We start from the raw sequence: 26,575 nt of genomic DNA on the forward strand, positions 1-26,575 counted from the left end.
ACTCACCTTTGAAAACATTTCACAAATTTCAAGTGTGTGAGAGAGAAGGGAAGAAAAATTCCCAGTCCGGTCTACAGAACATGTGACACATTCTGCTAAATTTGCCTTCTTTCCTGCAGGGCACCACTCAGGACTTTTAAAAGGGGGAAAGGAGTGCTAATGAGTGATGTCAAGCGACCCTTTCAATCTTTATTAAAGGAAAGGAACAATACCTTGGCAAATTGGGTTAGACTGGAGGCAACATGATAACCCTGAATCTACATTTTTAAAGGCTTTTTAAAAGACCCATTGAAAGGTGTGCTGCTGCAAGATAAAGCACTGGCTTTTTTTAAAAAGGAAGTGGCAATTCTTTAGAAATGTGCAATAAAAATAGATCTTGCTACTCCAGAATAGTCCTGTTTTTTTCTGTTTAACTTATCCCCACTTTTTAACCCATTTTCTACAATACCCATATTCTAAGTGAGATCTGTTTTTCTGTGCTTTCAGGTATTGTGTTTCCTTTAAAAGAAGGGACACGGGTGGCGCTGTGGGTTAAATCACTGAGCCTAGGGCTTGCCGATTGGAAGGTCGGCGGTTCGAATCCCTGCGACAGGGTGAGCTCTCGTTGCTTGGTCCCTGCTCCTGCCAACCTTGCAGTTCGAAAGTACGTCAAAGTGCAAGTAGATAAAGAGGTGCCGCTCCGGTAGGAAGGTAAATGGCGTTTCCATGCACTGCTCTGGTTTCACCAGAGGCGGATTAGTCATGCTGGCCACATGACCCGAAAAAAAATGTCTGCGGACAACCGCCGGCTCCCTCAACCAGTAAAGCGAGATGAGCGCCACAACCCCAGAGTCGTTTGCTACTGGACTTAACTGTCAGGGGTCCTTTACCTTTACCTTTAACACAGTGGTTGCTAAGATGCCAAAGCACAGTAACCTTTGTGTGGCGTGCCTCAGGCGGCAGAAGTGCTTGAGGCAGTGCTCCACCTGCTCCACCACTGCTGAGAGGGAGACGTTGCATTCTGCAGCGTTGCCACTCGCCTTCTCTGCCCCTGGGCAGAGAAATTGAGCAAGGGGCAACACTCTTTGAGCAGCGCTCCAGCTCCTGCCACGTTCAGTGAGAAATTGGGCACAGAAGCAGCAGAAGTAGGGTGTGGCAGGAGACATGGGGTGCCCTAAGGTGGGACAGGATGTGGCAATTCCCATTTTGCCTCAGGTGGAGAAACGGGATGGGCTGCCCATGTGGTATGCAAAAGGGGATAGCAATCTTTCTTTCTTTTTTAACATTTTCCATGCTTTATTGTCCATAATTACACTGGTACAACAGAACCGTATATTCATTGTTATCTGTAAACCAAATTCATTAAAAAAACAAAACAAAAGAATACAAATCTTCTAACAATAATTTTTTCAACATAAACTTTGACTTTCCATCCTTTCCATATTCTTTTCATTTTAATAAACCTATTGCATAAACTTCTTAACATATTTAATAATAAAGAATTAATACTCATTCCCCCCCCTTCTTTTAACATGGATTATTTACAGAGATCACTCAAAGGCTGCAACCGATTATTCTTTAAATATCTCTTAAGAAATTCCCAATTTGAAATGCTCCTGCTTAGATTTATCTTTAATCTGTTCCCTGAGACTATCTAGCTCAGCATATTCTACCAGTTTCAATAACCATTCTGATCTAGTGGGGATAGCAATCTAGTGTCTGAGAAGAGATATCATGTGGACGGGACAGGGAACGCTTTGGCAGATTGTGACCAGGTATTGTGGAATGCACTCCTTATTGACATATGAGATGCCCCATCTATATTGATATTCTGCGGGCTTTTGAAGGCACACCTGTTTACAATGGCATTCCCTTCTTCTCTGAACTGGAGACTCCCGTTTTCATTGCTGTCTTGTTTCAATTAGATTGTTTTGTTTTAAATCACGGTAGATTATATTTTAATATATTAGTAGGGTTGTTTTAGTGTATATTTTAATTATTGCACGTTCTGTTATTAATTATCTGTGTTTTAAAAATGTTGTCTAATTGGTGTTTTGCAAACTGCTTAGACACCATCTTGGCATTAAGTAGTATATTAATTTAAATATAATAAAAATAAAAAATTGAAGATGATGCGGCAAGGGAATGCTCAGGAGGAGGAGACTGCGGTAATGAGGTAAGGATTTGACCATAGCAGTTTTAGATGAGGGCGCAATGGGAAAGTAGCAGATTTTCACAATGTAACTAAAACAAGTAATTAAGCAATGCATAGCAAAGCTTACCATATATCCTATGCCGTTGTGATTCCTGGCAAATGGATAAAAGGCTCCCAGCTGCATCCAACGAGCACACATTTGGTAGTTTGTATGGTCATTGAAACCACAGATATCTGCTCCAGTCTGAACATATTAAAATAACTGAGTATTAATGCCACATATTATTTCAAATACAGGATAATAGGTTAAATTGTTGGGTTATGACTCAGACTTACGTAGGATATTCCGAAAAGGCTGAACTCCATCATACCTGTAAGAGAAATAGTCTAAGTTTATCAAATGCATCTCCCTTCACTGTAAAAGACACTTATCTAACATTTTGTTTGGGTCTTATTCAGTCACATACATACAAGCTGTTACGCTGAATGTTAGTTAAGTGGTAGGCCAAAATGGAAGCATGGGACAGAGCATGTCAAAAGGGCTTTAGTTTGACTCTAGGAGTCCTTCTCGTTTGCCTGTCATTGAGATCACTTAAAGTGATAGGCACAAAGCACAGGGCTAGGGATGAAGATATAATCCAGTTGCATTTATACATGGAATTTGGCAGTTCTGACCCAAACAAGCTCGGCATGCATTGGACCTCCATGCTGCATTACATTTCTGCCACATAATTGTATCCCTGAGATTGCTGCATGTGCATTTTGATACAGTTATGTGCATTTTTTTATGTGCTGGAAACCTGGAATGTGTGTGTGCATAACACGTACAAAACTTGTTTGCATTTTTAGGAGGGGGGGAGAGCTTCCTTGTCACTGAGAATAATAAGTGAGATGGAAGTTAGACACAAATGAGTGGAGGCAAGTTTTGCATCAAGATTTTCAGAAGATTCTGTCAGTAGACAAGGCCTTTTCAGTGGTGACCACTAGCCTTTGGAACTCTCGCCCATGAAATTGGTCACATTAGTACCAGCTCTCTAAAAAGCCTTGAGGACCCACTTAGGATTTGCACATACTTTGTAAATACTGCTGAATACAGTCATCACCTTATTAGGATCTTCCATTGTTGTCAGTAAAAATACTTATTGTGCAGGAACAACAATGCCTAAGTACAACATTAATGTTGTTATATGTCTTTTCTTTCTGAACACTCTGTCACTCTGCCTGTTTGTGGGGAGAGAGGGACAGATACCTTTTCTATGGCCATCAGTTTTTATTTATGCACTCTTGTTGCAAAATGGGATACCAATTCTCATCAGGCAACAACTTTGTAATATCACTATTAAGAAAATCTTGCTCATTAAAAACAAGTACAACTTCCAGAAAACACACTACTCATCACAAAACGTATCAACAATGTATAATTTGACTCACCAATTATAGATTTCAAAAGCTGATCCCACCGCGAGAAGTTATCACCAAGCCAATGGCCTGCCCATTTGCCACTCGACGGATATGTTGAACGAGGAATGATAATGCCACGTTCTCCGGTGACACTTTGTAAAGCACTAGGATTGGAAATTAAAATAGAAACCAAATGAGTCAGAAATAAAATCCAGTGAATATTTAGGGCTGGAAGGTGTTTAAAGGATACTTGCAATATCATATTGAAAAATCAGAACTTCTATTAGAATAAATGAGTTCCATTATAAATACAGTGGTACCTCTGGTTAAGTACTTAATTCGTTCCGGAGTTCCGTTCTTAACCTGAAACTGCTCTTAACCTGAAGCACCACTTTAGCTAATGGGGCCTCCTGCTGCCGCCCCGCTGCCGGAGCACAATTTCTGTTCTCATCCTGAAGCACAGTTCTTAACCCAAGGTACTATTTCTGGGTTAGCGGAGTCTGTAACCTGAAGCGTCTATAACCTGAAGCGTATGTAACCCGAGGTACCACTGTACTGAAATACTAAATAAGGTGGATAACAATGTGTAACAGAAAAAGAAGTAGAAAATACAAGTGGAAAGAAATTGCAATTGAGTAGATTGGAAGTCTAACACAAGGGTGGGGTGAGGGGTGGTGGTGGGAAAAGGAAGTATCTGTGGGATTGAGTGTGGGTATGTATGAATATTTTTAAGGATTGTATGAAATGTCTGTTTGTATATTCGTAATATGTATGTATTAATGTTGAATTATTTTAATAATAAAATATTTGAAAAATTAAAAAAAGAAATAAAATCCAGTGAATATTTAGAACCAATATATATAGAATTAACAGGTATGTACATAATTTTTTTAAAGCATCTATTCAGATTCTACTACATGGAGGCTAGGTTGGAACATTTACTCCAAAGCAGTGCAATTGTAAGGAAGCAATCCTATAGGAAAATCTGCCAGGATGAGTAGATTGCCAGCTGTGTCAGGATGTGACAGCTTAACTCCTACATCCTTGATTCATCTGGAGATATACCAGCATATTCCGGCTCGGCCAGGGTCTATGCAGTTGACTCAAGCCAAGTTGATCTTAAATTGCCGTAAAACGTGAAAAGGGGGCATAGCGGAAGCATGGTGTGGCAAGAACAGAGGGGGTGGTACTTAGGCTGTATCCTAAACCTATGACCTGGCAACTCAGCATAAATTAAACCAGCAAAAAAAGGGTGGTATAACCAAAACACTATTTAAAATACTTGTTCTGCCTCTGCCAGACTTAAATCTTCACATTTAAAGTTAATATTTTCTACTGGCCTTTGCACTTACCAAATGTTTCAATGCAGTTCTTGGTTCAAAAGACATGACCGAATTTAATATGAAATGCAAGCACATTTAGAGTATATTATTTTAAGAGAAAATGTGCTGTGATAGATTTCTTAAAGCTATATTTAAATCTGGATTCTTTTTTGGCTTTGTTTGTTTGTTTGTTTAAAAAGTGCTGTTGATTGTGGAGATGGGGCAGAGTAAACTTATGAGTTCTCACATGCAAAAGCGACAAGGACTGGATATAGACAAAGTCACACATCCCTACGCAAAATATGGACTTTTAATTCTTTATTTAATATCTTATTTCTAGTTGGATATGTTTTTCTCTCTTAAAAAATACATATTTCGATCCATATGTCCTGACAGAAAAACACTGAACTGTGAATTTTCAATCATAATATGCATCGTGATACGTTGAAGTTGCAAACAAAGTGCAGTCACATTCAGAGAAGTGTGAGCATAAGAACAGCCATATTGGATCACACCAATGGACCATTTAGGCTAGCATTAATAGAAAATTTTAGGCTAGCATTAATAGAAAAAAGGGAGCGGCAAGTTGATAATAACGAAAATGAAACCAATAATAAACCAGGCTGTCTTGGCTTAGCCACATTTAGTGGATAATAAAAGGTACAGGGACCCCTGAACATTCGGTCCAGTCGTGACCAACTCTGGGGTTGCGGTGCTCATCTCGCTTTATTGGCCGAGGGAGCTGGCGTACAGCTTCCGGGTCATGTGGCCAGCATGACTAAGCCGCTTCTGGCAAACCAGAGCAGCGCACGGAAACGCCGTTTACCTTCCCGCCAGAGCGGTACCTATTTATCTACTTGCACTTTGACGTGCTTTCAAACTGCTAGGTTGGCAGGAGCAGGGACCGAACAATGGGAGCTCACCCCATTGTGGGGATTTGAACCGCCAACCTTCTGATCGGCAAGCCCTAGGCTCTGTGGTTTAACCCACAGCACCACCCACGTCCCTCATTTAGTGGATAGCTATCCCTTCATAAGTTTGTATATTTTGAATGAAACCGGTAAATAGTTTCAAAGCAATACTTAGCTTAGCAGTGTCTTCTCTACAGAAGAAAGCAATTTTTAATGTATTATTTACAATTTTAAAGATACCATCATCCAGAGTGCTGAATTATTGCCTGCTGATAATGTTCAAAACATACTTTAGTCTACCTGATACTATAGAATGTGAATCCACTCACCCATGTCCATTCAACAGTTTTGCAAGTGTCATGAGTGACAGCAAAATGCCAAGATCCTGCCACGTATAATGTGTACTCAGGGTTTTGTTGTTGATTTTTTAAAGGTGGCCTCCTTGCCTCTACTCCCCCCACCCCACTTTCTCCATAGTAATATCAAACTTATCAAGGCCTCCAAGGTCATTACAGTCCACGGAGTGTTTAAGGGGAGGGGATGTTGTTCTTTGCTTGCTCATTGAATTGGAAAGGAAACAACCTAGAAATATTACCATTAGATCGGAGATTATCTAAAAGAGAATATAACTCAATAAGGAATTAGCATGTAATAAAGTTGCCTCGGAGCTGAAGAAAATTTTTTTGAAGAGCAAGTCTTGCCCATTTTCTTTACATAATATGCACCCTCTTGCCCCTCTTTAACATTTACTTTTTAAAAAGTGAATTGTTAAGGTTATTAATTTAAGAATGGGTATACAGAACACTTAATTTAAAATAATCATTCAGTGTAGCCTACGTGGAATCCTAGCCAAACAAATACAAGCTTTTTAATTAAAGTAGTCCATCACATATGAGGCTTGGAGCAAGGGGTTATTTTCAACTTTAATTTCTTATGCTAGCCTTAATGGCCTATCAAAAATGCTGAAAACTGCTTTGTGACATCAGTGAATGGCAGAGCAGTCTTTATTACAGTTGCCGGAACTTTCTGCATCTGCATCACATAGGACTGTCTCAAGATGGCCTTTGAATACCTCTCATAAGAGGAATCCCATTTATATGTTCCCTGTGTTGCATCTGAATGCACGGAAACAAGAGTGTTTAGCGGGATGTAATTAAACATCCATATTAAAACCACTAAGCTGACCATTTGGTTTCACAAACCAGGTCAACAATTAAGTTTGCACAACATAATCTGGTTATTAGAATATGCGTACAAATAATTTGCTCCCAGCTAAGTGAGGAATCAGGTCTCTTAATATCGGGCCCCAATGTACTTGCAGTCTTAGAAACAAGACAATGAAACTTGATGCTTAAGAGGCTATTCAGGCTGTTCCCATGGCACTCAGCATCCACAGATACATTGTGCATGCACTGCCATGGTGTTTGCTAACATGAATTGGAGATCTTGGACGTCATCCACATCACTGGTGATGGAAAGTAGGAGGGGAGTGACAAATTACAGCCCTAGCATGTAATAATGTTTTCCCCACCTCAACCCCACTGCCACTTCCCTGGATTTTCATCTGACTGTAGGTCAGTTGAAGTACACAGCATACCAATATGGCCAATATCGGACCCTTCTTCATGAACTTATTGTAACCTTTTTAACAGAAACTTTCAAGGCTACCAGCCTTCAGAATCTACCACAGAATACTATGCACTATAATACCAACGAATGGCATAATGTTTCCTAGATTGGTTAACTACACCCTGCCTGAAACTTTGGAAAATGGCTGGCTGTCAGTTTAGATGAATTGGGCCAGATAGACAATTGCTCTGACTCAGTATAATGCAGCTTCCTATTTTCCATCAAGATATTATTGATATTGCAGAGTTCTCTGGCCACTGAAGGAATGCTAATCGTGTAATCCAATGCATGTCTACTCAGAAGTAACTCCCATTCAGCTCAGTGGGACTTACTTAGTGTTCTAGCAGTAAACAATAAGCCTGTGTGTTCCCAAACTTGGGTCTCCAACTGTTTTAGGACTACAACTCCCATCATCCCTAGCTAGCAGGACCGATGGTCAAGGATAATGAGAACGGTAGTCCCAAAATAATTGGAGACCCAAGTTTGGAAAACACTGCCATAAGCACTTACTTGCTAGTTGTGAGGGAGAGTCGTACCTTGGAAGTCAAACAGAATCCGTTCCGGAAGTTCGTTCGACTTCCAAAAAGTTCGAAAACCAAATCATGGCTTCTTGATTGGCGGCAGGAAGCTCCTGCAGCCAATCAGAAGCAGTGGAAGCCCCATCGGACATTTGGGTTCCAAAAGAACATTCACAAACCAGAACAATCACTTCCGGGTTTGTGGCGTTAGGGAGCCAAAACGTCCGAGTTCCAGGGCGTTCTGGATCCAAGGTACAACTATATTTGTGAAACATATACCCTACAGTATATACTAGTTAAGAACTCAGTAATTTTGGTGGTTTTTTGTTTTTTCTTGTTCAAACAAGTACAAATAAAGGAAAGGGCAAAATTTAAATATGTTGAGCACCTTTATGTTTTTTTAAAAAAAGATAAAATAAGCCTTGTATAACTTTGTAAATCATTTGTACAAATTGTTTCTAGCAAATGGAGAACTGAATTGTTTAAAAGGTAAGACAAGCCCCAGGGAAACAATGTACCCAAAAAGGAAAAACAACAACATGTAACTTACTCATATGTAGGCTTCGTTTGTGACCAGCCATATAGATTGTGGACATCATAGTGTCGAACTGGGGTTCCATCTGCCAGAAATTGTTGACTCTGCATGCACAAGGTTTTACTACTCAGCCCAACATCTCTTCCTAATAAGTCTAATGAAGAACAAAACGTTAAAAGGGGTTAAACAAAATCTTACCCATCTTCTACTTTCATGTTTAAAAATCAATTTATAAAGTCATGTTGGAATATCAAAATTAAAATTTCTGGTTTGGAGTAGACTCCAGAGGGATGATATTTGAATGGCGTAGACAAAATATTAATTTGACTCTTCTGAATTTGTGTTGTGCGTATATGTCTATGTATGTATGTATGCAGGGGTGGTGAAGGTATAACTATGGCCCCTTCATGATTACATGATTAATCCTCTTAAGGAAGCTGTGCCTGGAAGAAGAACATTGAGGGGAGAGACTTCATCAGGTAAGGCCTTCTTCCACCTGCCTTGCCCCACCCTCCAGTCTCGGCCTTTCAGTTTGTATTGTATTATTTTATGTACTGTGGCTTGCCGTTTTATTGATTATAGTTTAGAAATTATTTATTGTAACTGCTGAGTGGATTTCTCTTTAACTTCTTTTTGTTTATATTATTATTTTATACTATTCTAATAATTGTTGAATGTTACTTTTTTGATGTAGGTTGCTTATTTTAAAGTTTTGTTTAATTATTGTATTTTTGTAGTGCATTAGATTGTTATAGGATGTACATTTTTTGTTTCTTCAGCTTGTAAACCGCCTTGAGTATTTTAAGATAGAAAGACGGTATACAAATTAAAAATGATGATGATGATGATTTGTCCCAAACTCAGCACACACCTGGTATACAACAACATTACAAGTGATCTAAAAGTAGGCATAGTAATTACACTTACTTGGTATATATACAGGAAAATTTAGTTCGGAGTTCCCACAGCCACCAACTGCACCATTGACAAAATTTGATGGTTCATTCATATCCTTACATTGAAAACAAAACAAAACACATAAGCAATATGGACCATCCTTTGTGTTTCTGATAGCCTTTGATTATACTATGAAAATATATGAGGAGGCATCATGTCTCTCCATTCAAAGTGTCCAAGAATCCTGAAGGCATGCCAAGATGAAATGAAGAAATGAGCCCAAGTATATGCTGTGTATGTGTAGGGGATGTATATGTGGAAGCTATAAAATGATTTATTAAAAAGATATTTCTACTGTACATTGCTTGGGAGCATCAGGTATCACAGGTCTATGTGAGTGTCTGGATTTAGGACAGTTCAAGGTTACTTTTTCTGTTGTTGTTTAAAATGCTATTGTTTTGATTTAGAAAATGGGACCCTCTATAATTATAGATCACACATCCTTTTCCTCTTGGAATGTTTTATTATTGACTCAGTAAATTTCATAGCTGCATCCTATATTCCTTTATCAACAATTGTGACTATTCTTTTTTCTTTTAAATCTATTTATTCTTTCGTTTTCTTCTGTACCTGACTGTTGTTGTTAGAACTCCAGAAAAATTAGTATTTTTTGGGGGGGGGGTGGATTGTATCCCATCCTTATCCAAATAAATACAGGCTTCCTTCATCCACCTCCCAAACATTTCTTGTACTGTGTTGAGGAGCAAATTCACTGTCAATATATTTCCCCATAACAAAAACCTTGGGCGTCTGGGCTCTGGTAAATGCTAATATGCATTTATTTGCATCTTGCACTGAAATGATGGACAACATTCACAGGGTCAAGATAATAAAGCAGATGAAAGCGGACGAATGCAGAAATAGGATAGCAGTGATTTATGGGTAGGCACACATGTTTGATATCGTCCAGACAACCCTTTAGTAACAAGGACTCACCTCTTTGCCATGACCTTTGACACTTGAAGTGTGTATTTTTAGGATCCAACTTATTTCTATAATTGTAAATTGCTTTAAATATTGTATTGTAATGTTGTGTTTAAAGGTTTGCAACCCACCCTGGAACCTTAGGGTGAAGGGTGGTTAATAAATTAAATCTTCATAATCATACTCTACCCATTAATGTAGACGTATCCTATTACTAGCACATTTCAAGATAATTTGGATAGTTTTCTCTGCATAAAAACATAACTGTTAGTGTAAAAAAACTAAAATGACATTAATCCACTGAAAATATGAGTTGCTTTTTTCCAGTATCTGTTTACCACATCCATAGCTGTAGAAAACAACATAGACAATGCTAAAATAGGTGCAGGACTTACAATCCATATGCCATCAAATTTAATGCTATTTGCTGGATTGGTAGGGTTGGTGTGGAACTCCTGAATTTCTCTTTTCCACCACTGCACTGTAGAGTTGCGGAAGAAGTCTGGGAATGCAACGTAAGCTCTGTATAACTGGAATAATAGAGAATGTGAAGAAAACAACATATTACTTAGATACAATTGCTTATTTGTAACTAATAGGCAAGAAGTGTGCACGATCCATCGCTGGAAAAGACTGACACCACGTGAATCACAGAACTTTCAAAAGCGGAGATGGGCTGCCAAGTCTTGAGAGATCTGGCTCCTCATGGTCTATGAATGCATTTTCAGATTCTCTTAACAGTTTAGGCAGAAATAGTCCGCATTAGGGAAGTTTCTAATGACTGATGTTTTAATATATTTTTAATCTTTGTTGGAAGCCACCCAGAGTGGCTGGGGAAACCCAGCTAGATGGGTGGGGTATAAATAATAAATTATTATTATTATTATATCATGGGTCTGCATACTTCCTTAAGAACAGAAGATCTTTTCAAAACTAGCAAGTGGGTAGAAGGTGGTCCAACATCTGTGCTCTATCCTCTGCCTATCCCTGCTTTACATAATATGCCCACACACATCTCCATGGTCACTATGGACAAAGTCTAAAGAGCCATTCAGGCTGAAATCCTATACACCAGGCATGTCCAACTCTGAGGAGACTACAATCTACTCCCAGTATAATAAAACTGGCAGTGATTTACCCATTGTCATTGCCAAAAGTTTTTGAGCTTTTTTTTGGGGGGGGGAGCATTTCCCAGAGTTGTTGAGCTTTGAGGGAGTACGACACAGGGAATATAAGCTTTCACAGAGGCGATGGCAACGTATATGAGACATAGCGCCAGGGGCGGGACGCAGATCGATCAATCAATCAGGAGCACACAGGCGAACAATTTTCTTAAGCCAGTGATCAACCTGAAGCATCCCCAGTATCTACCTGTAGAACACGGATGACTGGTCGGACATGTCTGCTATACACACTTAACTGGGAGCAATTCCTATTAAACTCAATGGGATTGACTTCTGAGTAGACAAGTACAGGATTGCATTGTTGGGACTTTTGCATAGGAATTGTGCTTGCCCAAAATCATTTACAAGAAAGAAGATTCCACCTAAACATTAGGAAGAACTTCCTGACAGTAAGAGCTGTTCGACAGTGGAATTTGCTGCCAAGGAGTGTGGTGGAGTCTCCTTCTTTGGAGGTCTTTAAGCAGAGGCTTGACAACCATATGTCAGGAGTGCTCTGATGGTGTTTCCTGCTTGGCAGGGGGTTGGACTCGATGGCCCTTGTGGTCTCTTCCAACTCTATGATTCTATGATTCTATGATTCTATGATTTATGAATTCATTTCTCAAACATGACTAACAATTGGTTGCATCACTCTCCGTGGTGCCAAATACACTTTGAATTATGGCACAAATGGACTGCTTTTTTAGGAGAAGGGGGATCGAAACTACCTTGGGCTTACCAAATTCTTCCCCCGCTAGCCTTGCTGTCATTAGTTCATTATTATGTGGGGAAGAGGGTTACTGGTTCATGGTTTTTTTTGTATTTTTACATTGTATCTTTATGTTGTGAACGGACCTGAGATCCATGGATGAAGGGCGATATACAAATTTAATTAATTAATTAATTAATTGTATTATATTATTATTAGCACTACTGCATTGTTTTCACAATTACTGGGGCTTTTTAAAGGAAAGACACAAGTGCAAACTTACCTCTGTTTGCTCGTCCCAGGATATTGATGTATTCACAACTACACCAGGGTAATCAGGCCATACCTATGATGGCAAAGTTATTTGAAAATGGTTAGCATAATGAAATAATGAAATGACAGGGTTTGGGGAACTTTTCTTTACAAATGAACCACTGCAATTCACTCAGAAAGGTGGAGTGGAAATCCATCAAGTGATAACAATCGAGTAACCTTCTTTTTAAAACAAAATCAAGGGTTACATTATCCTGCTCCAAAACTGAGATGGTGGAGAGATAAATAAAAGGATGCAACACTCCTCACTTTCATTTGTTGTTGTTGTTGTTGTTGTTTAGTCGTTTAGTCGTGTCCGACTCTTCGTGACCCCATGGACCAGAGCACGCCAGGCACTTCTGTCTTCCACTGCCTCCCGCAGTTTGGTCAGACTCATGTTTGTAGCTTCGAAGACGCTATCCAACCATCTCGTCTTCTGTCGTCCCCTTCTCCTTGTGCCCTCCATCTTTCCCAACATCAGGGTCTTTTCCAGGGAGTCTTCTCTTCTCATGAGGTGGCCAAAGTATTGGAGCCTCAGCTTCATGATCTGTCCTTCCAGTGAGCACTCAGGGCTGATTTCCTTAAGAATGGATAGGTTTGATCTTCTTGCAGTCCATGGGACTCTCGAGTCTCCTCCAGCACCATAATTCAAAAGTATCAATTCTTCGGCAATCAGCCTTCTTTATGGTCCAGCTCTCACTTCCATACATCACTACTGGGAAAACCATAGCTTTTACTATACGGACCTTTGTTGGCAAGGTGATGTCTCTACTTTTTAAGATGCTGTCTAGGTTTGTCATTGCTTTCCTCCCAAGAAGCAGGCGTCTCTTAATTTCATGGCTGCTGTCACCATCTGCAGTGATCATGGAGCCCAAGAAAGTAAAATCTCTCACTGCCTCCATTTCTTCCCCTTCTATTTGCCAGGAGGTGATGGGACCAGTGGCCATGATCTTCGTTTTTTTGATGCTGAGTTTCAGACCATATTTTGCGCTCTCTTCTTTCACCCTCAATAAAAGGTTCTTTAATTCCTCCTCACTTTCTGCCATCAAGGTTGTGTCATCTGCATATCTGAGGTCATCTGCATATCTGCATATCACTTTCATTACTCCTTTCTTAAAATGCCAACATATGGCTGTTTTGAGCATGCACCCTTCTTCATTGGAATTTGTTAATACCAGACCATAATTATACTGCTAGCAGCAATTATTATCTGAAATCAGATGACTTCTAATAGTCTATTCAAGAAGAAAAGTTTTTTTTACATAAACTAAGGAGTTTCTCAGCTGGTAGACTATGGTTGCCACAACCTGGCAACCATAGGGAAGATAAACCACCTTTACTAAGATGACCAGAGGCCCAATTTAACCCAAAAAAGAACATTTAAGGCATTTTAAGGCACTTGTACATGGAATTAATGCTAATGATAGTATGCAAAAAATATTACCTTCCCCCACACAATATTGCTGCTATTAGGCCATTTAATGAAGACATCGTCCTCAACCCCTCTTGTGAATGGCGGATAAGGCTTGGTTTCGTTCCCAGAAATGGCTGGATCCTGAAATGAAGAACTTTGGCTTAAGAACTAAAGGCATAATAGTTATTAAAGGAGCAATCCTGTTCTCAAAATATGCCAGCTTTTAGGATATGGCAGAAACCTTGGTGCACAAGAGCCACTCGAACGGAAGACTCTACCAGTGCAGCCATTCCACTAGGGAAAATGCAAAATAGGCGCAGCAAAAAACAGGTCAGAGTTCAGGGTGGCACAATAGATAGCCCACTTATGCCAACATTAAAGTCATTAGGTCAAACAGGAGCAGAATATATGTACTGACCAAAATGATGATAAATCGCATTCCATCCCGTTTCATTTTGTCAACCAGAGCCGGAAGCTTTGAAAATTCTGGACCGATAGTGAAGTCCAGCTGCCGTTCCATGTAATCAATATCTGCATATTGTACATCCTATGGAGAATAGGATCAAACGATCTTAATCTACAGTTTTAAATGACTAATTTACAGACAAAGGTGAGGAGCCAAAGTGTCACATAGGCCAAAGCAAGGTGACTCTGCAACATCCAGTGAAATTTTCACCTCTCTTTTTTCCTTTTTGTTGTTTAAACAGCAGCTCCAATACTACACCAATACTACAAACTCTCTTCAGTTTTAATACAGTTTGCTAGGTGACATGTTCACCAACACTTTGAAAGTGTATTTTTATCTCTTTTTCAATTCCCTTTTAACTACTCTGCTCATTTTTGAGATCTTTCCTGTTTTGAAATCAGTCGCGACCATCTTGTTCCCTCTGGGAAACTTTTCACTTAAATATATACAAGGTGTGACCGGAAAGTTTGGTGAATGGTCACAGAAATCAGGCAGCGAGAAATATCCAAACATACAACCGGCATCAGAAACCCACGAAATGCTCACAATTGTGTACAGAGATGAAGCCCTAACTGAAAAAAACAGGATATGAGAGGTTTAAGCGTTTCCATGAAGGGCGGCAAACCATCGAAGATGACCTTCGGTCTGGCAGACTGTCGATGAGCAGAATGGTAGCAAATGTCGACAGAGTTCGTGAGTTATTCATGTGGGATCTGTGTTTGTCCGTCCAAATGATGGTGGAAGAATTGCATATTCCGTGTGAAATCATTACTGAGGTTACTGAGCTGTCCCACCCTCTGTTTTCTCTCGATCTGGGCCCACCAGATTTCTTTCTTTTTCTAAAACTGAAATCTACACTGAAAGGGCACAGATTTTCCAACATTTCACATGTCCAAGCTACTGTGACAGGGGAACTGAAAGCAGTATGAAAAGAGGACTTCTCCAGCAGTTTCCAACAGTTCTACAAACGTTGTCAATGGTGCATTGTATCAGAGGGGGGCCTGCTTTGAAGGCCTGTATGTTTGAATATTTCTCACTGTCAGATTTTTGTGACCATTCACTGAATTTTCCGGTCATACCTTGTATAATTGGATAGCATTGTGGCCATTGTTCTCAAGTAGTTCTTTGACACTTAATCTCACACAAGGTTTTGCCTTGACTCCAGTGTCAATGGAGTGAATCCAGGGAAGTCCTCTATTTTGTCAGCTTCATTGCTAACTATTCTAAGGCACCTTAATCTTTTCATATATAGAAATGTTGACTCTTTCTTAAGAGTCACAAGCTAAATGTACATTTTCCCAATTCCTATGATTGTTCAAATAAATATTCTATGGACTATCACCACTGACATTCTCCATGAAGAGAAAATTATCACTATGAGTCCCAATTTACATACCTGCTCATCATGCAGTTTGCTGGATAGCTTTAACCTAGCCATTATCTCTCAGCTTAACCTAATTCATATGGTTGCTAAGGCGACAACATGCCCTGAGCAAAAGGGCAGGATTAAAGCAGAACGAATGAATGGCCATGTCTACACACAACTTACATAGGGGATCTTAGCTGCTCTCATTGCATCATAAAGATCGGAGATTTCTGTGTCATTTCCATATCCATAGCGGCACAATTGGAATCCCAGACTCCAATACGGTGGCATGACTGGACGTCCAATGAGCTAGAAATAAGAAAATTAAATACATGATATTTGCGTTACCTTACTCTGGCAAAAAAAAAAAAAGCAAAATGATAGTATTTTTAGTATAGGCTTTATAAGATAGTTTCAGATGTATTACTGAACCACTTACTGCAGTGTATTCCTGAACCACTTGTTCTGGAGTTGGTCCCAAAACTACATAGAAGTCCAAGATCCCTCCAATAGTACGGTAAGTCAAAGCAGGAGTTGGTTGGAGCTTTACCTCTGGAAATTCATAAACAGGAAATGAAACTATCAAAATGACCAGTATTTGCCAAAATAACCCTCTTCTCCACCTGCTCCAGCAGGCTGGCTAAAAATAACTTGGACCCCAAGGGCATTTCCATTGATAAATGAGAACTCCCTAGAATTCTCAGGGAATGAGCCAATCTCTCATTTCTTAAGGTAGGGGCACCTGCCAGTTAAGAATTAGCTTGCGACTTCCACAAATGACCTTTGTGTTCGCTAATACTGTTTCCTGACCAAGTCGCAGGAGACTGACTTAACTTGAAATAAGGATGTTGCACCAACCTTGGCGCTGTTGGTGCCCTTGCTTTCTGAAACTGAAAGGTTGAGCTCTCTATAACCAATATCAAGGAGTTCAGTGCAGCGCGGGCATAGTGGAAGGTGTTTCGGATCAGCTCTGCCACTGTCTCCACCACCCCTGCTGCCAATATGTAAACAGGCAGGGTGCTTGCCAAATAAGAGGCACCAACTCAAGATCTCATTCCAGCATGGGGGAAAGGGACTGTAAAAGTCAGGCTGGGGACTGGCATGGCTCACAGGCCATACACCTGTCAACCTGAGACAAACTGTGATTCAGAAATGCAAAGTTTTCAGAAAAATGAAGGGCGACTTACCCATTCCATTGCTGTTCAGCAAGAGAACTCCATGAGCATTTCCATCATTTTCTAGGCCCATGTAAAAGGGGTGAACTCCATAAGTATTAAGCTTGTACTGTAATCGTGGAGGGAAAATAACGTGCTGTGAGCAAACGCCTTGGCCAATTGATTTTCTCCCCAGCATGCTTCTACACATGTCAGCAAGGGTTAGACATTTCAAGATCACAACAAGGTAAATATTAATTTCCCAATTTTTTCTCATATTCTGCCTTCAGATTGCCATGAGCTGAGATCATTCAAGCAGAAAACTATCATAAAAATACATATAAAATGAAAGTTTCTTAAAACATTTAATTTTTAGGGGCCAGGGGAGAAAGTGTGGGTGTACATCTGTGTGCGCAATGTATACTAAGATTGAGCTGTAGTGCTCTCTAACATACATACAGCTCAAGTATGCACACATCCAAGGATCTGTGGGGGCTCACGGTGCATTCTAAGCACCTGGGACTGATGTAAACTTCTGTTGATGCTAGATTTCTTGTGTATTACTGCCAGAGCCATGTGCCTCTCCAGACTGGCAGCAGAAATTGTGAGGGGTGAGACTCACCATTAGCAGTGCATATAGAAATAACAACAACAACAACAACAAACAACAACAACAACAACAACAACAATCATAATAATTTCCCTTTGGTATTATGTTTATAGAAAATGTTGCCTTTCTCTGGGAGTACACCAGCACAGTAATTGGGCCCAAACTGGACCGATGTCAGGCGGCACCAGGTTCAAGAGTGGCTTGGGATCTAGCCAATCCCAGGGCATCACCTCAACCCCACCTTCCTCTTCAGAGTGCCCTGGTTGGAGACTCTGTGCATGTTTGGCAGCTGAGCTGGCAAAAGCAAGCGGAAGAATGCTTCCACTCCATCCACTGCCTTGCATCCCAGCCTGGTGTAAGGGGCTAGTGGACTGCAGCCTAATTATTTTGATGGGACACAAGTGCAACTAATTTAGTCCAGATTCAACACATCCTGATCTTTTTGAATGTTGTAATGAAGATGGTAAAAGAATGAACTCACCCCGGGAGACTGGTCCCTTGCGAACATCCCCCAAGTATGCCAGTCCATCTCATGTCGGAAGTGAGCATGCTCTGTTTCACCAAACCCATACACGTACTGCGAAGGGAGGCGAGTTGAAATCTGAATGAACATGTCGCTGAAGATGAAGCCAGGTACTTGAGAATCCCAACTGCAATCAAAATATTCAGCAGTTTTCATTAGAAAGAAGTAGAAAGCAGACTGGATTATATTTCATATATGAGGAGGGCAAGGTTTCAGAACATTTGCAGGGTGAAGAGGGGGGGATGTCATTGCTGATCATCTGATATTGCGGCAATCAATGTTACAGCAATGGAAAAACCTTTGTGATTATGTCATAATGGACATTTATTAGCTATGATTGATCAGTTCATTCCACAAGGCCTCTATGACACACTGTCAATGGTAAAGAGGGACAAGCCTATCCTGTTATGCTTATATTTTTCCCTCAAGAAATGCTGCTAATTAATATTAGGTTCTAGATTTGCGTTGATACAACTTTCTCTGAGGGTTCCACTGTGCCTTCAGGATGATGCAGAGTTTGCCTTCAATCTTCCTCCCATGCCCATGTCACCACACTTCTGTTTCGCATAATGAAACTATATCAGATATTGTATAGTAGCTGACATGTGTGGGAGGGGTGGGTGTTGAACTTCACACCTCTTCTGTTTTGGATAGTTGTGGTCTGAGAAGAACTTCAGTGAAGTCCTGGAGTATTCTGATGATGTGTCATTTCCCAATGATTCATGGTGAGCAATGTGTGAAATTCAAACCTTGACAGGGCTAGCCAACATGTTGCCCTCTAGATGCTGTTGAACTCCACTTCCCATCAGCCCCTCCAAGCATGGTCAGTGGTAATATGACATCAACTTCTGGAGGACCCATTTTAGCCATGTTCCTTTAGAACAAACCTCTTTTAAATGCTATGCTTAGGCACATTCCCCAGGGACCTAGGTTCTCAGAACATAATTAGCCTCAACCATGCTATTTCTGGTAAAAAATAAGAAGAAGAGGTGCTGGTTCTCATATCTTGATATATTTGCTGTGGGTGCCACCACAAAATGGCTACCATGGCTAGCAAAAATAGTTTTTCCCCTCCCAGAGCACAGCCCTGCCTCATATTGTATCCAGGCCTGCACCTCACCTTGTCTTATATTCTAGTTGAGCCTTGCCACACCACAGAGCAGGACATACTGAATGTCAAAAACCCAGGAAGATGTAGTGTTCCTAGGCCTAGTATTAAAATCATGGAGACTGCAGATACATCAATAGCCTTTAGGCCTGTGATATCACACTCACCTACCTACAATTGTAAAGAGTGTCCCCAACAGAATAAAGCTCTAGGAAAGCTCATCACCTAGGTAGACCTTCCTAAAACTGGCTGTGACAAAATATTTGAGTCCCAGTGCCAGTACTTCTAATTTTAGCAATTCTCAAAACAGTGGGTTGAGATGGGGCTGGGGAAGAATATACATCAACATTTCTTCTTTTCAAATTTAAAATGATGAGCTGTTGTGGCAGAGGTGTGAGGAACAATCAGAAATCATTTAGAACCTGTGAGAGAAATATTTTAAGCACCAATGGTGCTGAAAAGGGTTATGATGATCTATAACATATCTGCGATGCTCCTGTCTGCTTAATGGTGTGCTTGTCTCTCTGTGCTATCTGATCATTTGAGATGACAGGTATGGAGAGGAAAAGCTAAACTAAGCTTAGTCTGTTTCCTGCTGATCCTAAAAGAAACAGAGTGAATACTGCAGTTCACAAAGTATTTACCCAAAGGCTTACAGGAGAACAGAACACTTCTAGGTGTTTTAAGCATGAAACAGTAATATTTTCTCAGTTCACCCATTCTTTAAAAACTAGACTGAAATCTGTTATGTGATCCTTGCAGACTTTTCCAACTTTATCTAAACCCTCATCTCTATTCTCCACCAAACCCCATGGATCCCCATAACCAATCACCATTTTAAATTTCCCAACTTTCCCCCTCAGGGTGACATGGGCCTAAAGTTAGACTTTAAAATGGTGTGGCAAGCATTAAGTCACATCCTAACAAATATGCATAGCAGTCTTCCTCTTGCCTGGGGATTGACAAATCTGTTAATTTTGCTCCTTTAAGGGAGCAAACCTGTACACAAGAAGCTGGGGGTAAAGCAAGCTGGTGTAAGTTAAAATGGAGTAAAGTCACACCAGATGCAAATTCAGGTGTGAAGTTAAACCAGATCCAAATTACACCAGATTCAGCAGAAGGGCTCTGCTTTACCCTGGCGAAGAGAAAACATGCCTCTAGAACAGTGGTCTACGAGTTGCAAGATCACATGACAAGGCTGAAGAATGAAGAGGCTTAAGGTCCAGCCTAAACCTCCATGCTATGTGTCTCAATAAAAAAGCACTTTCTGATAGTTTCACTACAGGGGAAGTCTCTTCTGTAGTCGTGCCCATATGACGGAGACACCTTTCCTCTCAGCTAAGGGAAGCACTGACATTAATTACATTTAGGGATCTTTTAGGAGCACATTTATCCTGTCAGGCCTTTGCCTGATGGTATATCTCAGTATGTTATAATTTTATAGTTTTATAATTTTAGCTATCTCCTAGTCTTTTGGTTGCATTTTTGCTTCATTCTAAGGTTTTCATATGTATTTTAATATTGTTTACTTCCTTGAGAATTGACACAGGAGGATCAATGATGCACGCAACAATCCACCTGATTCTCTCTCCTTCTAAATTCAGTTTTAAGAATGATATTCATAGTTCATGCTAGTTGCCGTGATAATAAAGTCGTATAAAGTGGCTTGTTCATACCCTTTCAAAGGTTAGTCAGTGAAAAATAAGCATGTAAGATAAATTGGTAGACGACTGGATAGCTGAAAGTCAAATACTCAGAGCTAGCTAAGAAGCAAATAATAATAAAGCAGTAGGGAAGTTTCTTAAATAAATATAACTGCCGTGTGCTAATTTTTGCAGAAAACAGCCCTTGAATCATATGATTGCAGAAATATACTGCAAGTAAAAATAAGACCATCTGTGTAAGTGCCATTTGAGAAAAGAAGCAAAACAACAACAACAACCACATCTCTGCCCCCCACCCCGTGAACTTTGTAGTAACTTGGGGAACAACTTGGTTTGTTTTCACACTTGTTCTATTCATTGCCCAGTTGTACATCCATCTACTTACATGACTGTTCCAGTGCTTCTGCGCCTAATTTGAATACCAAATGGATTGTTCTGAACTGCCACATCATAGAGGCGTTTCTCATAGGTGCTTGCAGGTGTGCTGGGGATGTTCAGTGGCACTGGGACTTCATACCTTTTGTTACTGTAATCATAAATCTGCAAGGAGGAATGGGTATTGCTTCCTTAGAACAAAGATGTTACAGAACATAGATCACAAGGCTGGAATCTTCCTGTCCGTCCCCCACCCTGCCCCAGTAATAATAGGAAATCTCTTTAAAAACAACAGAATCTTCCTTTTGCTTTTTCGCGCCAAAGGAGAAATGTTGTTAGGGCCAGATGAACAGCTGCACACGATTCAAAATCCTTGATGGGTAGCGCCATCAGCAACATTTGGGAATATATTTCCTCTTTCATATTTGGAATATTTTGGTTACAACTGCTTTCCCAGGCTATAACTAGTAGTATGAATCAAAAAGCTTTCGCCATTGATGCAAAAGTCACAGGCGGATTGTTTCAAGATAACTAGCTGCGGTATTTGCCTCGAATTTACCTTAAATTGAAGCATGTCGTTCTCATGGTATTTCACCTCCAAGCGAAGTGTGTCAATGGGTGTGACAGAAACTCTTGGGCGTCTAACAGGTCCATTGCCTCTGCCAAGGTTTACCGTTAAACCGGAAGGTGTGTACTGAATTTCTTCAACAGTATAACCATCGTTGGATGGGTAGTAGCAGAATGGGACAGGTTCAACAGCTGGCTGTTGAGAGAAAAGACCTTCTTGTATATAAGGCTTAGATGCTCAAGAGTAGGCTTTCCAATGAGGTGAATGGAAGATGATATTTTCATTAGCTCCAGACACAATTTGTGGAACCAGGAAGTACTGGAAGCCATACTCCCCATGGATTCCAGCAACAAATCCTATTTTCATTTGTTAAGAACCCTTTGTTGGTGTTAAATGGCTCACCAAGTCTATTTTGACCAGGTCTGCAGATTCTGTGGCTCCCGCTGGAGGAGTCTTACCATTTGCCTCCCTGTTTCATCTACTTCAACCCATAGCCACTATGCCCCAGTAGAGAAATTATATGGCAGATTCTAAGTCGCCTGCAGCAGAGGTGTGAACAGAAAGAAATCCATTGGATCCCTCTCAGTAGGGAGAGTTAAGCACGCACTTAAGCAAAGAGGAATCCAGAAAGCAAAACTTTAGCTGGATCTCAGCCAAAGATAGCTTGGCTGCAGTAGTTACAGTGCTGTGTGAACAGGGCCTGAGAATATTTGCAAGGGCGACTATGCAGAATTAGATAAACTAACAGGAAGGATTCGAAACCGGCGAGACCAGAAATTCACGGAAGACTGGAGTAAATTTATGGACTATTTGAAAAGTAATTGTGAAGAGCAGATGATATTTGTAGGGTTGCAAGAAATTTTGTGAGGAGTATTATTAGAACTAATGTAAAAATGGACAAGGGGGAAGATGATTTGTTAAGAGATGTAAAGGCAATATAAAGTTAAGAAATGCATAAGAAGTGGTTAAAACGGTGGATCATCAGAGGTGCTGATGGAAGTCCAAAAAGATTGTATAAGTGATAAGTTTTGTGGTACATTTTATAATTTATATGTTAAAATTAATAAAAAAATTATTAAAAAAGAGAATATTGGCAAGGGCAGGAAGCATCAGCAGCAGCACTTCTAATAGCAACAAGGTGGTGAGTGCTACCGGGGCTGTAGCCCAAACTGGGCAATCTGGAAACAAGAGGGAAACTAAACTGAAGAGGCAAGAAGCTACCAAACAACAACAATAACCTGATGGGAACTGAGCGTACCTGCTAACCATGGAATGTTGAACAACGCTTTTGGGGTTAGGGGAAGAAATAGAGCAGAATGGACAAAGAGAAGAATGCCCTGCTTGGAAGGAGTGACTTCTTGGAACCCTGAACAGGAGTGCTCCTTTTAAAATCGTGGATACACTGAAACATTTTGTTGCCAAACCCACTTTCTACATTTATTTACCAAGCCTGCACCATTGCACTGAAATGCTTATCTTTTAAAAAACAGGACCAAATAAGTTTCAAGAAAAATGCAGCAAGATATTGAGAAAGAACAAGAGGGATAGGCATATTTGATGTCTGAAGCGGCATCTTCTCTCACATCCATGACTGTGAGTAAAAGGGAAAGGACTGAGACCAGTGTACTGTGCTCATGGCCAACACACCCCTAATCATCAAAGCATATATGGGTTTATACTGTATGTGTGTTACTTACACTCCAGGTACAGCCAAGAGCCTCACATTTTTCCTTTGTTGCATCTGGCTCAAAATGACAATCAAATCTGTTACTATCACTGAAGACCTGTTCCCAGGAGACTCTGTGATCTTCTCCCAGTTTAAGCTGAAGGTTTGTTATGGTGGCAACCTACAAAAATTAAGAGTAAAATCCAAGTTGTAAATGCCACATGCATAAAAACTGTATTTATTTATTTATTTATTTATTTATTTATTTATTTATTTGTTTCATTTATGAATTGCTTCCCATGAAATATCCCAAAGTTATTAAAAATTATCCCAAAGTTATTAAAAATATCCCAAAGTTATTAAAAAATGAAAGCATCAATAAAACGTTGGTTAAAAGTTTTCACAAATTTTTTACTGATAACATAGATAGATAAATTAAGATAGATAAATTAAGGATCTGTACAGTTTTTTAACATGCAGAAAATAACATATGTTGATAAACCAGAGAGAGGAGCTGAGGGAAGTCTGGGGGGGAGGGGAGGGGGGTTATGTTTTGGGGAGGGGAAAGGGGGAAAATGGGGGGGATTCAAGGATGATATTTTTGGGGGGATAAAATGTCATGTTGAAATGACTAATAAAAAAAATTTAAAATGAAAACATCGGATAGATAGATAAATAGATAGATAGGATAGATACGGTATTTTTCCATATATAAGACTACTGGTATATTTTTTCCTAAATTTTTGAAGTTTAAAATAAGGGGTTGTCTTATACACGGATAGTGCATAGTGATTTCTTAATTTTGAGTCCCAAAAAATAGGGGGTGTCTTATACACAGAAAAATACAGTATATTCTAGTCTGTATCTATAACAGATTTAAATCCACTATAGATATGGACTGGAATATATCTATCGCATATTTCTTGTGCCTGATACTTTACAAGTGGCAAAGGAGAGGACCCTGTTTTATGGGGGTTACAATCTAAAGTTCAGCACACAAAGAAAGGCAATGTGGGAGGCAGATCAAGGCATAAGACACAGCAAGGGACAAAGCAGAGGCAGTAGCTAAGGGTTGTAAACCTGGGGGAACTGCCATTTGCATTTGAGTGCAAATTCTTAAGGGGGAAGCTGCCTTGAGATTAATGACTGTGCAATAGATGCCTGACTATTAATATTCAGAAGACCAATATCCATCCAAATCTTGGCTTCTTAGTTCAACATGTATTGATTTTTTTTTGGGGGGGGGAATCAAGGTCGCATGATGTATGCACATGTGCTAACTATTTATGACTGCAACAAGAGGGCCAATAGATTCCCCCCACCTTTGAAACAGGTTTTAAGTGACCGAACTGCATCCACAGAGGTGCAGAACTCTTTGAAGGACTCCTATCCAGCAGGCATTTGTGGAAAGACCATGTGACCCAGGAACAGCTAGTATGGTGGGGCATGGCTGCTTATGGGGTGCTTATAAAAGTTAACGCTCTAGAATTGTATAAGAATTAGAGCCAGTGTGGTGTAGTGGTTAAGAGCAGTAGACTCGTAATTTGGTGAACCGGGTTCGATTCCCTGCTCCTCTACATGCAGCTGCTGGGTGACCTTGGGCTAGTCACACTTCTCTGAAATCTCTCAGCTCCACTCACCTCACAGAGTGTTTGTTGGGGGGGAGGAAGGGAAAGGAGATTGTTAGCCGCTTTGAGACTCCTTAAGGGGAGTGAAAGGCGGGATACCAAGTCCAAACTCCTCCTCCTCCTCCTCTTCTTCTTCTTCTTCTTCTTCTTCTTCTTCTTCTTCTTCTTTTCCCTACTGCTTAGCAGCAGCCAATGATGTGGATCAGATATAGACAAACTCGGCCCTCCAGATGTTTTGGGACTACAATTCCCACCATCCCTGACAACTGGTCCTGTTAGCTAGGGATGGTGGGAGTTGTAGTCCCAAAACATCTGGAGGTCCAAGCTTGCCTATGCCTGATATGAATGCACTGATGCTAAGAATGTGGCAATTTATAATTACACATCACAGAAGAAATGAAGGAAGTAGGTCAGTGGGTTTAGCACAGTGCAAGTGGGTTTAGTGCAGTGTACAGGGACTTGCTGAGCGGGCGGCTTGGTTCGGGGGTAGCTCGGGGGCCGGTTAAATGACCCCCATGGGCCGCTTGTAGCCCATGGGCCTTAGGTTGCTGACCCCTGCTGAATAATATATCACAGCCTACTTGAGGTTGGACATGTCTGACATAAAGCAATGGTTGGTGCTCCTTTTACTATTTGTCTGTAACCTGATCCTAAGCACCATATAACACATAGCATAAGAGATTCACTTCCATGTGTTTATTCAAAGACATTTACCTTATCTGCAGCGCTGTAAGTGACTTGGAGATTCTTATTCTGAACCACACCATTTGAAGTAACCGTCACTCCTGTGGCGTTATAGGGCAATCCAAGGATTCTAAGTTCATCAAATATGAAAGTATTTGAATCTGTATAGCCATTCTGTGCCACTGTCATATATAAGACATTCTGAAAAAACAAAAGGTATGCAGACAATATTGTTACAGAAATCTTGCAACAAAGAACGACTATAGTTATGCATATCTGTGGCTTTCTGTGAGTAATCTTAAGGCCAAAGTAAGTCCTGCAACATAGAAATGAACACCAAGTCATCATTTTCATTTTGCTGATTTTAAATATGATATGTTTGGCAAATTTGGGGGAAAACTGCAGTTGAAATCTAGCTGTTATAAAATAAGTGGTTCACTAGAGCTTATAGAAGAAAATCAATGCAATTTAGACTGCATGCCTCAGAGGTAAACCCTATTGAGTTGAATGGGACATACGGTCAGATAAGTGTTTATAGGATTGCTGCCTTACAAACGGAGAACATATGTTGAGTACTCCTGCATAAGTCGCACTGATTTCATGTTAGGAAAAGAGAACAAAACTGATTTCTCTAGGATTTTCTCTACAGTAGTGTTTCCCAGCTGAAGCATTAAAACAATTATAATAATGACAACACATTTCTCAGTGATTATCAAAAAAGTTTGAGCCTTGAAACAGTGGGTTAGAAGGCAATTAATAAGTCAATAGTAATAATATTATAATAAATTATCTGTCTATTTCTAAGCACGGTGCCAAGGTAGAAATGCACATCCT

The 26,575-nt window shown here is 40.2% G+C and overlaps 1 protein-coding gene across 1 annotated transcript in view; it reads right to left on the reverse strand.

Moving 5' to 3' along the window:
- Positions 1-26,575, reverse strand: part of SI (sucrase-isomaltase) — a 129,432-nt gene that overhangs the window by 57,515 nt on the left and 45,342 nt on the right. Inside the window, exons 24-40 of the mRNA XM_053390436.1 lie at positions 25,772-25,942; positions 23,461-23,610; positions 21,755-21,958; positions 21,206-21,360; positions 18,007-18,175; positions 16,949-17,045; positions 16,201-16,313; positions 15,945-16,070; positions 14,348-14,476; positions 13,960-14,070; positions 12,487-12,549; positions 10,727-10,861; positions 9,378-9,462; positions 8,466-8,604; positions 3,566-3,699; positions 2,471-2,505; positions 2,262-2,378 (exon numbers count right to left, since the gene is read on the reverse strand). Of these exons, the coding sequence (XP_053246411.1) occupies positions 2,262-2,378; positions 2,471-2,505; positions 3,566-3,699; positions 8,466-8,604; positions 9,378-9,462; positions 10,727-10,861; positions 12,487-12,549; positions 13,960-14,070; positions 14,348-14,476; positions 15,945-16,070; positions 16,201-16,313; positions 16,949-17,045; positions 18,007-18,175; positions 21,206-21,360; positions 21,755-21,958; positions 23,461-23,610; positions 25,772-25,942 (2,133 nt within the window). The remainder of the gene's footprint in view (positions 1-2,261; positions 2,379-2,470; positions 2,506-3,565; positions 3,700-8,465; positions 8,605-9,377; positions 9,463-10,726; positions 10,862-12,486; positions 12,550-13,959; positions 14,071-14,347; positions 14,477-15,944; positions 16,071-16,200; positions 16,314-16,948; positions 17,046-18,006; positions 18,176-21,205; positions 21,361-21,754; positions 21,959-23,460; positions 23,611-25,771; positions 25,943-26,575) is intronic.

The sequence above is a fragment of the Podarcis raffonei genome, chromosome 5 (assembly GCF_027172205.1).
Source record: "Podarcis raffonei isolate rPodRaf1 chromosome 5, rPodRaf1.pri, whole genome shotgun sequence".
In the NCBI taxonomy this organism is placed as follows: Eukaryota; Metazoa; Chordata; class Lepidosauria; order Squamata; family Lacertidae; genus Podarcis; species Podarcis raffonei.